The sequence below is a fragment of the Castor canadensis genome, chromosome 13 (assembly GCF_047511655.1).
Source record: "Castor canadensis chromosome 13, mCasCan1.hap1v2, whole genome shotgun sequence".
In the NCBI taxonomy this organism is placed as follows: Eukaryota; Metazoa; Chordata; class Mammalia; order Rodentia; family Castoridae; genus Castor; species Castor canadensis.
The window spans coordinates 24,316,498-24,330,280 of NC_133398.1; the positions used below are offsets into that span (position 1 = coordinate 24,316,498).

The window sequence follows — 13,783 nt, forward strand, 5'->3', positions numbered from 1 at the left end:
TGTCCCTGCCCACCTAATCTGGAAGCTCAAGAGATTTCCTCAGTAATAAGAGTAAACTGACTCTCCCTTAGCACCCTTCAGGCATTTGCATAGTTCTTCCAGAATTACAGTTGTCTCCATGACAGCAATGTTCAAAAGGTGAGTTTGGATTGGGCTTGTGGAGGAATTCTGGGTCATGAAGGATTTATTTGCATGGGCCACCCCATGCACACCCAGCATTCAGTAAGCAGAGGCAGGAAGACCTCAAATTCAAGGCCAGCCTGGGCTACATAGCAAGACACTGTGTCAAAAAAAAAAAAAAAATATATATATATATATATATAAATAAAATCAAATAATTTCCATGAGAACCACAGGGATTATTTTTCTTGAAATCTTAAGTTTAGGACCTTGCCTTGTTGGGGAAAGGATATAAGGAATGGTGAGAAGACTCTAAGGTTTGGGCCACTCTGACAACAGGTTCAAGGACGAGTATGGGTGAAAATCTTCAAGAAACGGAGTATGACTGGGATGGGAATTCACAAATTTGGCAGGAAATTGGGGAAAAAAAAATTCAAGAACTCTAAAAAATTAGAATCTCCTTTGTGAATAGATAAAAGTTATCCTTTCCTGTCTCTGCTTAACTGAAAGTATGATGCAGCCTCAGTGGTATGTACAAGGCCAAGGTGCCTGGTAAGTTTTATATTGTTGATCTGTAAATTGATGTATAGATTGCAGATAGCCAGATGCTTCTGACTCGTCATTCCATATATATTTGCAAGTATAGAACAGTATACTTGAAATAAATGTAGCAATTGCCCCTTTACATTATGTGAGAGATTTGGATTCTTATATTTGCTATATAGAAGAGTCACCTCCTTCCAAAATATCATTATATATTATTAAAGCATAGCCCAGGGAGCTATCAAATTATATACCACAGCCTATCAAATGAAAGGTAGAGAAATCTCAGTCTTACGACCCAAGTCTGCTTAGAAACACTGGATTTCATGCCATGGCAGTGCAAGGTCACAAGACCTTTGCTCCTACCTCCACCATTAAGTTAGTGCTGCACAACTCACCAGAAAGTAACCTTAAGGGAATGAAGAAATAACTCAGCCAACCAAGAGTGTTTTCAAACTTAAGCTCCATAATACATACAGATTTCACTATAAAAATATTATTCCTTAAAAATATGCAAATTAAAAATACTCCATTTCTATAGCCACTCCTTATCCCCACCCACATCAAGCTACTCATCTCAAACTCAATGAATAGAAAAAAACAACCCCTTAGAGATGATTCCATTTGAGTCTGTCTCTCTTGCCTTTTCAAGTTATACCAATTGTGCTTACAACTACGCTCCCAGACCTAGATAGGAGGTCCACAGGTTCACTTCTCTCACAGTGGGAAACACTGCGAAGAAAAGAACACAAGAGGTCATGTGCTCCATGTGGCCTGTCCCCAAAATGTCAGTGTGATTTCCAGGCTCAGATGGGAACATGTATACATGTTGGGTTGGTAGGGGGCAGAAGTAAGCTATGCCCATGTTAGCCCCTCAGGGCTACACCTGCAAGGTTCTGCCTGAGGCTCCTGTGATGAGATTCATAGCTCTGAAGAAGGCTAGCTTGAGTGGGAAAGAGAATGTTGTGTTAATACAGCTTTGGAATACAACCTGCATTTTTTAATAGGACAGAAAAGAAGAACATAAACAGTGATGCTAAGGCAAACTATCAAATGGCACATCAGAATTCTTTTTTTATCATTCATTTTTTGTTGACATCACAAGGCAGATATATTCTGTAAACATATATGCTATACAGTACATTAACCATAGAAAAATGAAAACAAAGCCACCTGCACTTCTTTTCTTTCTGTAATTCTGTAATTCCATGTCAAAAGGACTACCCGAAGTCTAGGGAGAACTTTATGGTTTGTGAGATATACTTCTCTTTTGATAAAAATGTAGACTTGCAAAAAATTAGCCCCAGGTGACCACTAAGAGGCAATATGGAGAGAAGATGACACTCACACCTCAACCTGTAGAAACTTAGAAAATAGTCATAAAATATAAAAAAGTCAATTTCAGGAAACATTTTGCTTTCCTGCTCAGTAATAGAGAACACTGGAAAATTATTTTTTACAAAAGTTAAGGCTGTCCAGATCTTTGATGCAGAGAGTCTGTGGTCCCCAGAATTATATATCATATTTTCACATCAACAGCAGTTATGTTTGTGTGACAGTTCTTTTCAATTTGTTCGCTTGTTTTGGTGATACTAGGGTTTAAACTTAGGGCCTTGTGCATGCAGCTCTATCACTTGAGCCACACTCCCAGCTGTAGGACAGTTCTGACCTTCTGATGTTAGAATGGAGGGGACAGGGGAAGCAGAAACCTATTTATGTTACAAAAAAATTAAATTGGAAGAGTTGGTCTAAGGATCCCCAGTGAACTTTCCCTTTGAAATTTTCAGAATGTAATTTTTTCTATACTTTTTCACATTCAAATGTATCTTGTTTTTAATTAAAATGCAAATTGTATTAAGAGGCTTACTGAAGCTATGAAAAAATTTGCACATTAACTGCACTGTACTCTTAATTAATGTCCTTTGTTTTTCCCTAGAAAATACAATGAAGGTGAACTGGTACCAGGAATCAAAAATCCCATTTTCCTCATTACTTTGAACTGTTTTATATGTATAAGCTCCTGCTCTGTCTTATTAACTCAATAAAACAAAGGATACTTTCTGGTTCTATATTTTATTTATTTATTATTATTATTGTTTGGCAGTACTGGGGTTTGAACTCAGGGATCACTCTTGCAAGACAGGTGCTCTACCACTTGAGCCACTCTACCAGCCCCCTGGTTCTATCCTAATCAGTGGAATTCAATAGACCTTGGTTAAGAAATTAAGGAGCTTCTAAAAGATTGCATATTTATAAAGTTTTTCAAACCAATGTCTTAAAAATGCTGAGAATTTGTGGGTTTAGCTAAAATGTACATGTTGCAAAAATATGTGAGATTGCTCACCTTGGAATGGTTTGTGTTGTAAACTGATATTGCAGGAGATGAGACTACATCCACAAGGAAAGGGCCCTTCATGAGCTAAACACTCTAGTGGGTCCAGTGGTGAACAAAGATGACTGTGCTTCTACATTTTAAGAGAGAATTTTTAAAAATGTCCTCAAAGTATGTTCCATGTACATTGTATTTTAAATGGACAGGGTCAGTGGTTTTTAAAAAGGAAGACCTGGTATAGTACTTCAATTTTGGCCTCTATCGCCATATTTTCTTTCCTCCTCTTTTGATATGCATTGGTTTATCAACCCTAAGTAAACAGCAACTCCCAGGAGTGTTCTATGGTCCCTTGTAATGAAATTATGCAGGATATGAAGGGAAATAAGCTGTTTTTTCCATTTGGCTCCAATGCTTTGTGCTAGAGATGATATTGTATTTTTAGGAAACTCTATCAGTTTCTTCCCTTTTATAAATACTTGACCCTATTCAAATTAAATAGTCTACTTGTGTATAATAAAAGAACATACTTGCTACCGGAAAGTAAACCTGAAAAGGTGAGACTGTGAAGTAGATATATATCTATTAACATTTCAGAGAGCAGGCAAATTGAATTAATCCTAGAATTTGAGTTCCTGAATGCCTCTGCATAATTTTAAGATTGCTCAGGAGGCTTAAGGAAACCATGTTTTTTGGGTTTGTCCTGTGAAATTCCCTGGCTCTTTACTTCTTTATCCCCCATGAATGTTAAGTGACATCAGTGAGCACTAACAAATCATTTTCAGAGGCTATTACTTTTTGATAAGGAAAATAATATTATCGGTAAAAGAAGGTACAAGATAAAAATCAATCTCCTAAGTTTTGTCTTACTGCACACTAAAAGAAAGAGGAAAAAAAGTCAAGGATACAAAAATCATGAAGATTTTTCACAATATGTGGGGCTAAACTTTATCATCTTGACTTAAAAAATTTTTAATTAAATGTCATTAAAAATCTACGAAAAAGAAAAGAAAAGAAATACCCCCTTTTCTTCCTCTTTCTATTTAAAAGGGAACCGATTAAAAGATTTTAAAGGAAGGCCCAACTTAACATTAGCTCAAAAAAGATCCGGGTTTTACAGCTTCATTATTGATTCTTTCATTAGTCTGGTTATTTAATCTGATACCCTGCATTCTTGAAGGGGGCGATACCACACATAGTACAATTTTTAAAGAGAGAATGCTGTAACAGCAGGAAAGGCAGAATGTTCACAATCATGACTCCGCTCACATTTTCATTACATTTCATTTCATTACATTTGCTGCCAAAGGTGGGATTATTGGTCTCAGCTCATAAAAGAACTGGCTGAGCCTGCATCCCCATTCATACAAGAAAATATGCAAATATCCATACAGTATATTCAAACACACCTTCATTTACTGTGGGCACAAATAATTTTAATAAAGGCAATACATTTTCACTTCAAAAACTATTAAATGATAAGCTTTACTAATAAAAGTATAGAGAGAATCCTAATTCATATAGTTTGCCAGTCACTATTCCCCATGTTATTAGCTGATGGGCCGATTATCATTGACATTTTAGATCTTATGAGTCATGTTGTTGTGAGAGGTGCAGACAGTCTTCTTCATCGGTAACTAGTTCTTTTATGGAAGGGTAGGGAATGATTTATTCTGAAGACCTATTCTGCATATCAAACACCAAGTCCAAAGAGCCTAAACTCTGCCATTCCATGTACTGTGCTTTTAAAAACTCATATGGAACAGTTTTAATCCCCACATGAATAAAAAATATAATCTGTGGCAAACTTTTAGATTGCTTCTTTCCTAAATAAATTCTTAAAATAACAGATTGTCCAAAACATTGAAACTATTTGCTCCTTCTGTGTGCATAGGTTTATTTGCATGCCATTGTATTTAACATTGCTGCTTAAATCACCATTTACTGAGGAAAATGAAGCTGTGAATATTGAGATTTGTTGGCATTAAAACCCAGTTTCTAGAAAATAGAGCAGTTTTATTCCATTGCAGCTACTTTGGGGAGCCCGAGACTTAGAGATAATTCCCTCAGTCATCCAAAATGAAGCCATGGGGGGGGGGGTGGAAATTATCGCAGGAAGCAAAGCTTAGCTCCTTTGGTTTCCATTTTTTAACTTTTTTTTCTTGTTTACATACTGGGAATAAAATAACTCATTTTATGCTCATTAAAAATGTAATTATTTGAGAAAAATAACTTTGAGACATAAAAATGCAATTTTCCCTCCCAATCAGAGTAAGTATAATTTCAAGCCAAGAAATTAAGCAATAATAATAGATTTAGTTCTGTAATATAATCCTCCAGACTATTGTATGGTTTTCTGAGCTTTCTTTCCACAGAAGTTAAGACTTGATGTAGTATGTCATATTGTATGTTTTTTGAAACCATATTCTATGGAGACATGGATAATTTTGTGAATGACTTACAATTAGTCCTATGAGCATTTGGGCAAATAAATTAAAGGGTAGCTATCTCTTATTAAAATTGGTTAACATATGACCTCTAGTTCATTTCCATATTATTGTTTTTTTTCTAAATTCCTTCCCTTTGGTTTCACAATACAGGTGGCTATTCACTTCAGAGTAGTGCGAGGAATTTGTTCAAAGAGTGTTCATTATGTTCTAGAATAAAATGTCCCTCAATGTTCCAGAATCTTCAGAAGTTTAAGAGAAAGAAAAGCTTTATGAAGCTCAGTAATGTGTCAATCTGTTCAGTAGCTAACATTGGCAAAATAGGTCTTTTTAATCTTTCAATTTTTTTACATTTTAAGGTTAGTTTATTTATTTATTTATTTATTTATTTATTTATTTGATGGGACTGGGTTTAACCTCAGGGCTTTATGCTTACAAAGCAGGCACTCACAAAGCAGGTGCTGTACTGCTTGAGCCACACCTCCAGTCCATTTTGCTCTGGGTATTTGGGGGATGGGAGGTTTCATGAACTATTTGCCTGGGCTGGCCTCGAATTGCAATCCTCCTGATTTCAGCCACCTAAGGAGCTAGGATGAAAGGTGTGAGCCACCAGTGCCCAGCAAGAGTTTATTTATTCATTTATTTTGAAGGACAGAAACATTCTCTTTCTCATGGGGACAGAAAGAAAACTAGAAAACTACAGATGCAAGACTGTCATCAATGGGGCATGTGGGATGCACAGGTTATGCACACAGCACCATCCTGGAGAGAGTGGGCGCATTGGAGCAACCACTGTAGGTCAGAAAGACTGTTTTAGAAATGTGGTCATGTGGAAATACTTCTCAAAAATGATCCATCCATTGAAAATAGATTCATATGATCAGAAAATATCCATGAAAAAGAAAACAATCTAAAAAATTTACATTTCTTTTTGAGAGAATAGAAACAAGGCTCATGGATTGGTCTCCTAAACTGGGAAATCACTACTGATGCTTACAACAATGGTTGCCTCAGGTCCTTAGAAAATTTAAAATGGTGCTTCTTCTATAAAGGGTTCATCAGTTCAGCCATTAGAAAGACAGACAGCTGCTGATGAACAGGTGATGAATTGGTCCCTACACTTCAGCTGTGACAAACACTGGGTTCTTTTCTTTCACATCAACTTCATTTCAGTTTTAACAGAAGGCAAGCCAGAGATGAACAATACTGTAATCTGGAAGCTTATGTAAGGCAGCAAAAGCATCACCCTAGAATGGACAGCATAAATAAGGTCCACTTTTGGTACTAGCAACCAGCTAGAGCCCACAGCATTTTGCCACACAAGATATAAAAACAAAGATCCACAGCAAGGTAGGCAAGTGAAAAGTCAGGGACGTGGTGTTGGTGTGTGTGTATATGTGTGTGTGAGTGACTACATTAGAGGAACACACAACAAAATGAAAGCCCCGGTGCCAATGGGTTCCATTCCAGTCAAGTAAATTAAGGCTACTAGATAACTGGCTGATATTGAAGAGTTCATTCCAATCGAGCAGTAGGTACTGATTCACTCTTGAAGACACAAGGAAAAGGTTTAGAGGAAAAGCAAGTTCTTGGAAAAAAAAATATGAAGCACACACTTGCACGTTGTTTCTCAGGTGAGGAAAAGGGAAAAAAAATAAGAGAGATGAAAGCAATCGAACTGCAAGGCAAGGCAGGTATTTGCTTCCAGTTCACAGTATTGCAGTTAGTGGTAGAGTGAGGTCTACAGAAGTGGTGGAGAGCAGAGGCTGCCCAGAAGAAAAGGGAGGAAAGAAGTGGTCACATGACAACACAGCATTGACAGCGCTTTTTCTTTTGGGTACCTGGGGCTGGCTCTGTGGCCAGGCTCTCTTCCTTCCCTTCTGGGGATGAGGGTTCTGTGGTATCTGAGACTGGCCTCCCGGACACAAGCTCAGCCGCATTCCCATCAATTGTGGACACATCCGTCACTGTCTTCTCTCTTAAAGACTTCTCATCGTCTTCATCAATGAGGACCAATTCTGCCTTGATGGTTTCATCATAGCCTAGCACCTTTTTAGTCTCCTCTTCATCCTCGATGTTTTGGTAGCCCATAAAAATCATGGTGACTGGCTGATCCAAGTTTGCCTCTGGCCCTTCTGTGCTGGGGGCCTGTTGCCCTGGGTTCCCAGAAGAGTGATCTTTCCTAGACTTCTGCACCATTTCTAACTTGGCTTCTTTACAGAGCATGTGTTCCTTGGGATGGCCAAGGCTCCCATCTGCAATAACAGTCCTTTCTGTCATGTGCCCTCCTCTTAAGCTTGATTGTCCAGCTTTCTGAATAAGCTCTTCAACATCCTTTGCGCTTAATTTGTGCACTCCGTTTTCTACTACGGTGCCTCCTGAGTGCACCTCATACACTACTTTGGTACCATCATCATAGACTTTGACTCCTCTCTGATGCACCCCCTCTGGGCCAATGGCAGATGCAGAGAGAATCTTGGTCTCTCCTGTTTGTTTGTCTTTCTCCACATTAATTTCCATGGCGTACACAGCTTGAATGAAAACAAGAGAAAGGAAGTGCATGTTACAACAAAAAAAGCCAGTGAATGGTTAATTGCCAAACAGACAAAAATATGTTTTTGTGCCCTTTCTACTCTAATCTCCAAGCATCCTGAGTGTTAGCGTGAGGTGCGCATTGTAGGCAGAGGCGGTGGTACATGTTTTTATCACAGCAGCTTAATGCACTGAGAAGACAGGAACACAGTCACTCTAACTCCACGGCACTCGTGCTTATAAGGAAGACCTACTAAAAGAAGGCCACGAGAGACTTCAGGTCTAGGAGGGAAGAACTACAGAAGACTGGCAACATGCAAATTTACCTCGATTGGGGCTTTCTAGGTTTACAGACCCATTAAAAGCCCTGGGTTAAGATGTGTCCCTATTCCAAAATAAAACCAAAGGCAAGAAAAAAAAAAAAATCCTCCCCTCCCCCAACTCTTTCATCAAGTGCTCTATGCTATATAACCAGATATTTGCAAAAGCTGAAAAGATGAAAGCATTTGTATTACCAGCTCTGTGAGTACTTCAGTTAGTAAGCTTTCTAGAACAAGAACCAGCAAAAGGACAAGACAGAAGCAGCAGCATCTGGGACACTGGAATCTGAGGCCGACATTACAGAAGGCCTCTTTCTTCTTCCCTCTACACAGTGCCAAGTCCTTGTGATTCTGCTCCATCATGTCTTTCCCAGATGCCACTACCCAATGTGACACACTCCTTTCCTTCTCCCTAAATTCTCCAATTCATCCTGTGACCTGCCATCCCAAGTCTGCTGTCCCTAGGACCAGCCCTTAATGCCTCCTTGTGGGGCACACATTCTGGATGAGAAGAATCTGGGTACCAGACCCAGAAAGTCACCTGGCTTTAGGCACTATTTGCCTAGATGATGCTCACACATTGGACTCAGCACCTTCTAAGGGTTCCTAATTCTCTCAAAATTCTTCCACACTCTTGGTATTAGTACCAGCACAAGTTGTTAGTCTCTCAAGCCTGACATCTGACTTGTCCTTTTCTTTGTAATTTCTCATAGTCAAATAATCACTGAGAGAAGCTAATTCCACTTAGGGTAGCCCCATTCATTTCCTCACACTGTCCCTAGTGTCACAGCATCAGTTAAGGTCCCCTTTGGCTCAGCACAACAGCCCTATTTCAGGTTTTACCTGATTCTTCTCTCTTCCCACTCAAGTTCTGGGAATTGCAAATATAGCCAGAGAGTCAAAGCAGCCTGGAGCCCTTTTCTGTATGGTCAGAGGAGAAAGAATAGTTTTTACATTTTTAAAAGGTTGGGTAAAAGGAAAGAAGGAAGGAAAGACAGAAGAAAGGGGAAGGAAAGGGAAAAAGAAAAAAACAAAGAATACACAACATACCATATGTGGCCCACAAAGTCTAACATATTTACAGTCTGGCCATTTATAGGAAAAGTTGGCTGAGCCTGCTAGCTTGTGCTCCATCCTACTCAGAGTTACCTTCCTCAGAAACCCTCTGTTGCTTCTTGTCTATACATGATAAACACCAAACTCCCTAGCTTGGCATCCAATTCCCTTCAGAATCCATCTACAACTTCCTGTCCAGCCTTGTCCCACAGCCTCTCTTGTTCTATATATGTTGTGATCTTAACAAACTTCTCTATATTTTCAGGATACTACTCAGCACCATCCTGTCTACAGTCCCTCTGATTGGTCTGCCCTTCCACCTTCTCCAGTGGCCAGCTTCTGGAGTCTTGTGCTGCTATGTGTTTGCTTAGCATTACCAAATCCTTACTTATGACTATGTACAACCTATGTTAAGATCCAAACTATCCTTTCAGTTGTATGTTTTATCACTTCTTTTCCCTCAAGCACAACCAAATAACACCACCCAATGTCAAGTATTTCCTGATTTTAAGATTCCCTTCTAAATACCTTTCATCTGACTTTCAAGTATGACTCATTCACCAAGATCAGCCACTTCCTTTCCCATCTCTAAGTCATCCCCCTCTTCTTAAGATTCTCTGAACACTTTTTCTAAACTTCTGCAAGGACATTTAGCAATTTCCACCCAGTAGGAAATATTTGTGGGAATAATTTATCAACTTCATAAATTTTTAGAGTTTTACGGATTAGTTTTTGCCTGTCATCTTTCTATGATTCTCCCACCCTGCCAGCACCTACCTTAGAACCTTTTCTATATAAGACACTTCATATATACACCTGTGAAGCAAGTGCTACCATTGAAGAATCTAATTTGATTGTCTTTATGTAGTCACAAGTACTTTGTATAATATGACACCAATGAAAAGATACACATAGTAATTAATGTTTAAACTGGTTTAAAAAACAGCAATGATATTATTCCGTCTGCTTGCATAAATATAATCCGTTCATGATTAACACTCAACTAAAAAGATGAAAAGGTGAAATCTAAATATCCATTGAAGGTTTCACTTGTTTGGCACAAAGATACTGAGTTTCCCCAGGTGACACAATGGGAGGCCAACCAATGTTTGCCACAGAGGTACATGGGCTCACACACAAAGACTGATAGCAAAATAAATGTTTATCTCAGTCATTTCTTGACTTTCTACACAATGTGTGCCTTCAGAGAAACAGAATAAATATTTAAAATTTTGCATGGACTTCAAAAGCCTATTCTTGAAATATTATATTAAAAAGCACAGTATGGGGTCAAAATATTATCATTATTAGAACAATTATGAAACATATTTATAAATAAGTAAAATAATAATGACTGTCAGTTTGTAGGTACCAAATGCTCCCCCAAACATTCAATGATGTGTGAACAAAATGACACATTAATGTGCAATCAGTACAGAACATGGAACAAAATATTTCCATTTTTATATCCATATGTGATAGGATACAAATTATTAACATGGCAATATTTAGGAATGTCCCTCTCCTTCTGCCCACCAATGAGAACACTGTCACCGTTGGTCCAATCTGCCTTTTTCCACCACCCTAACCCCCAACCTCATTTCATCTTTGCCTGTACCTGGAATCAAAGACCAGGCAGACAAAAGGGATGGTGAGAAGTTCTTTGCTATAAGGCTTCCATAGAATCATACAATAAAAAGATGGCAAAGGAGTTTAGCAGGGGAAGAATAAAAGCTGTGTGGGATTTGGAGAAAGAGGCAGTGTTTTGTGGTGTTAAATGATGTTTTGGAGAATATGGAAGAAAGAAAAGGGAATCTGAGAACTACTGTGAATGGATGTATGAGTTAGGTTCCTTCTCCTTTCCTTCAGGAGAAACAGGAAAGAGCTGAATTCCTTTTTTCTATCTATCTATCTATCTATCTATCTATCTATCTATCTATCTATCTATCTATCTATCTATTATCTAGAGACAAGGTCTCTTGATATGGCCCAGACTGACCTGGCAACAATCCTCTTGCCTCAGGCTTGTGAGTGCTGGGATTACAGAATTGTGCCACCACACCTGGCTCTGAATGCCTTTTTAATGTTTTTGTTTGTTTGTTTATTTTGGTCTGTGATTTTAAACTGTATTAAATATGACATGGCTCGGGATGGCACCACATGTGACATGATGTCATTAATTATATATGTGTATTTATATTTATATATTGTACATGATTCTTTCAATATTTCTAGAATGTGAGTGTAGAATGTTTTAAGTATTTAAAAAAATAAAACTCAGGCTATGCCATAAAATGAAATATTCACACACATTTTTTTCCCTCTAGATAAAGTATAAAGCTTCAAAGGAACTAGATTTTAGCAGGCTCCTGGCGGATGTGGTCCCAATTCCTTTCTGCATTTACTCTCTTCTCTAGTAAAAGAAACCTAAAGGAGCCCTTTAGACTCTCTGGCTTACTCCAATGGCAGAATTTAGTCCTCTGAGAATGTTATTTAAGCATTCAGAAAACTACTCAGGAAGTGTGAATGTTTATCTTAAATGTGTTCTGTGTGAGTATTGATATTTTGCTTCAGTTCTCAGTCAATAATGTACTAAACTGAATCAGGATGGATATGAACCAGTTAGTAGGATAAGACTTAGGATTTTAATTCACCATTTTTGGGTTGTTTTTTCCCCCTTCTTTTTTCCTTTGCTTTCTTTTTTTTTTTTTTTTTTAATTTTTGAACCCAGAATGTGTTTCTACCACTGAGCTCTACCTCCAGCCCAAACATTTTGTTTTTGATGTACATAATTTTTTAAACCTTTGTACCCAAAACCTCTCCCTTCCAGCATGCATTCATTTCTAACCAAGAACAGTCTCCAGTCCACCTCTGGCGTCCCTCAAGCTTCCGTAGTTCCGTAGTTGGAGGTGACTGCAGTCTGTGTAGAGATGATGTGCACAAAAGGCCAGTGCCTTTGTTCATCATATGGGAAAAAAAAGATGGGGGCTTCCTTTTTTTTTTTTTTTAGTAAAAATTTTAATTAGTCTCATTTTAACATTTTCATGATCATATTCATCCCATTACCCTCTCTTATCCCCCCTTTCCCTCTCCCACTGATCCCCCTTGAGGAGGGGATTTTCTGAGAAGACCCTGAAGAGATCCTGCAAAAGCTCTGTGGTCATAAGCAAAAAAGTATTGGAAGAAAATTCTCCAAAATTTCCTGGAGGAAAGACCTGGGGAAGAGAGACAAGAGATTCAAGGCAGTTCAATGCAAGTTTTATTGATAGGCTGACTGGATGTGGAAATATGTTTTTATTAAGTGATATACTCAATTATTGATTTCCAAACATTATACACTGATGTCAGTAAGAGTGGAGTATATAAAGCATTTTCTCTGCTCCTTCCAATAATCTAGTGGGTCAGCTGAGTGACATATTCATTTTACTAATGAAGAGTAAGAACCAGTGTGACTAGTTTCTTCAAAGAGACATGAGTGAATGACTTCTGTGGTGCTTTGATTAGGGATGTCTGTTTGTTTTTCCTCATTCTTGCTCCCCGTAGGTCTTTCATCAGCAGGTGAACCTCTTGAAGGAGTAGAGACATTTTAGTGGGGTTGATATTTCTGGCACCTAGGTTCTGAAAACACCTGGGTATGGAAGAGAGAGTGAGGCCCCCGGGAAAGATACCTATCTAAATGCCAAGATGTGTGTTTCAAGGAGAGAAACCACTGTGTCCCAGGCCTTGTGGGACCTAGAGGGATGGGTCTGTGGGGCAGACAATGGTTCGTTTGGGTCCAGACTCAGTCCTTTGGCTCTGTTCTCTCTCTTGTTGCCCGTTTACCTCCACCCGTGGCAAACAGAAAGCAACAGTAAAGGCTGTAAGATGCCAAGAGAAGAGGGAATGAGAGCACTTGGTATAGGTAAGAGGTGAAGAAAATGACATGATTCCATTTCAGAGTCAGTTCAAGAACACACAAAATAAGACTATATCCCAGGATGATGGAAAATTCCATCACTATTAAATTCCTTGACTCAGGCTTCTCCCAGCTTACTTCCTTTGCCTTGGGGTGATCATGGAGAGAAGAACAAGGCTAAAGTCCCATGTAAAATATACAAGAACCACAAACTCCCCAGATCACAGTGCCCCATCTTTGGACCTCATTTTCTCATTTGTGCAGCCTTGGAATTTTGTGGTGCTTAGAACAGCCTGGGTGACTCATGAGTCAGTGATGTGTGAAGTATAGTAGAGGCACAGTAGATAGGCAAATTATGACCATCATCCATCAGGTACAATGTTTAGCCAGAGTAAGGAACCTCTAGTAGCTGCCATTGCAACCTGGCACATTATAGACAAGCAATGAGAATGCTTGACTTATTAAGTAACAATACCTATGTCTAGTCTTATTACCCCTTTGAGCATGTGACTATGCATATACTTATATGTTCATGCCTTCT

At 38.6% G+C, this 13,783-nt stretch overlaps 1 protein-coding gene across 6 annotated transcripts in view; it reads right to left on the bottom strand.

Moving 5' to 3' along the window:
• Palm2akap2 (PALM2 and AKAP2 fusion) overlaps positions 1-13,783 on the bottom strand; it is a 457,408-nt gene that overhangs the window by 174,556 nt on the left and 269,069 nt on the right. For 4 of the 6 annotated variants that reach the window (XM_074051288.1, XM_074051287.1, XM_074051285.1 and 1 more), the window contains exon 7: positions 7,281-7,970. The exons of 1 other annotated variant lie outside the window; for it this stretch is intronic. In XM_074051288.1, coding sequence (XP_073907389.1) covers positions 7,281-7,970 — 690 coding nt within the window. Of the gene's footprint in view, positions 1-7,280; positions 7,971-9,134; positions 9,213-13,783 lie in introns of those variants that run through there. One more of the 6 variants, XM_074051289.1, reaches the window with a different exon arrangement.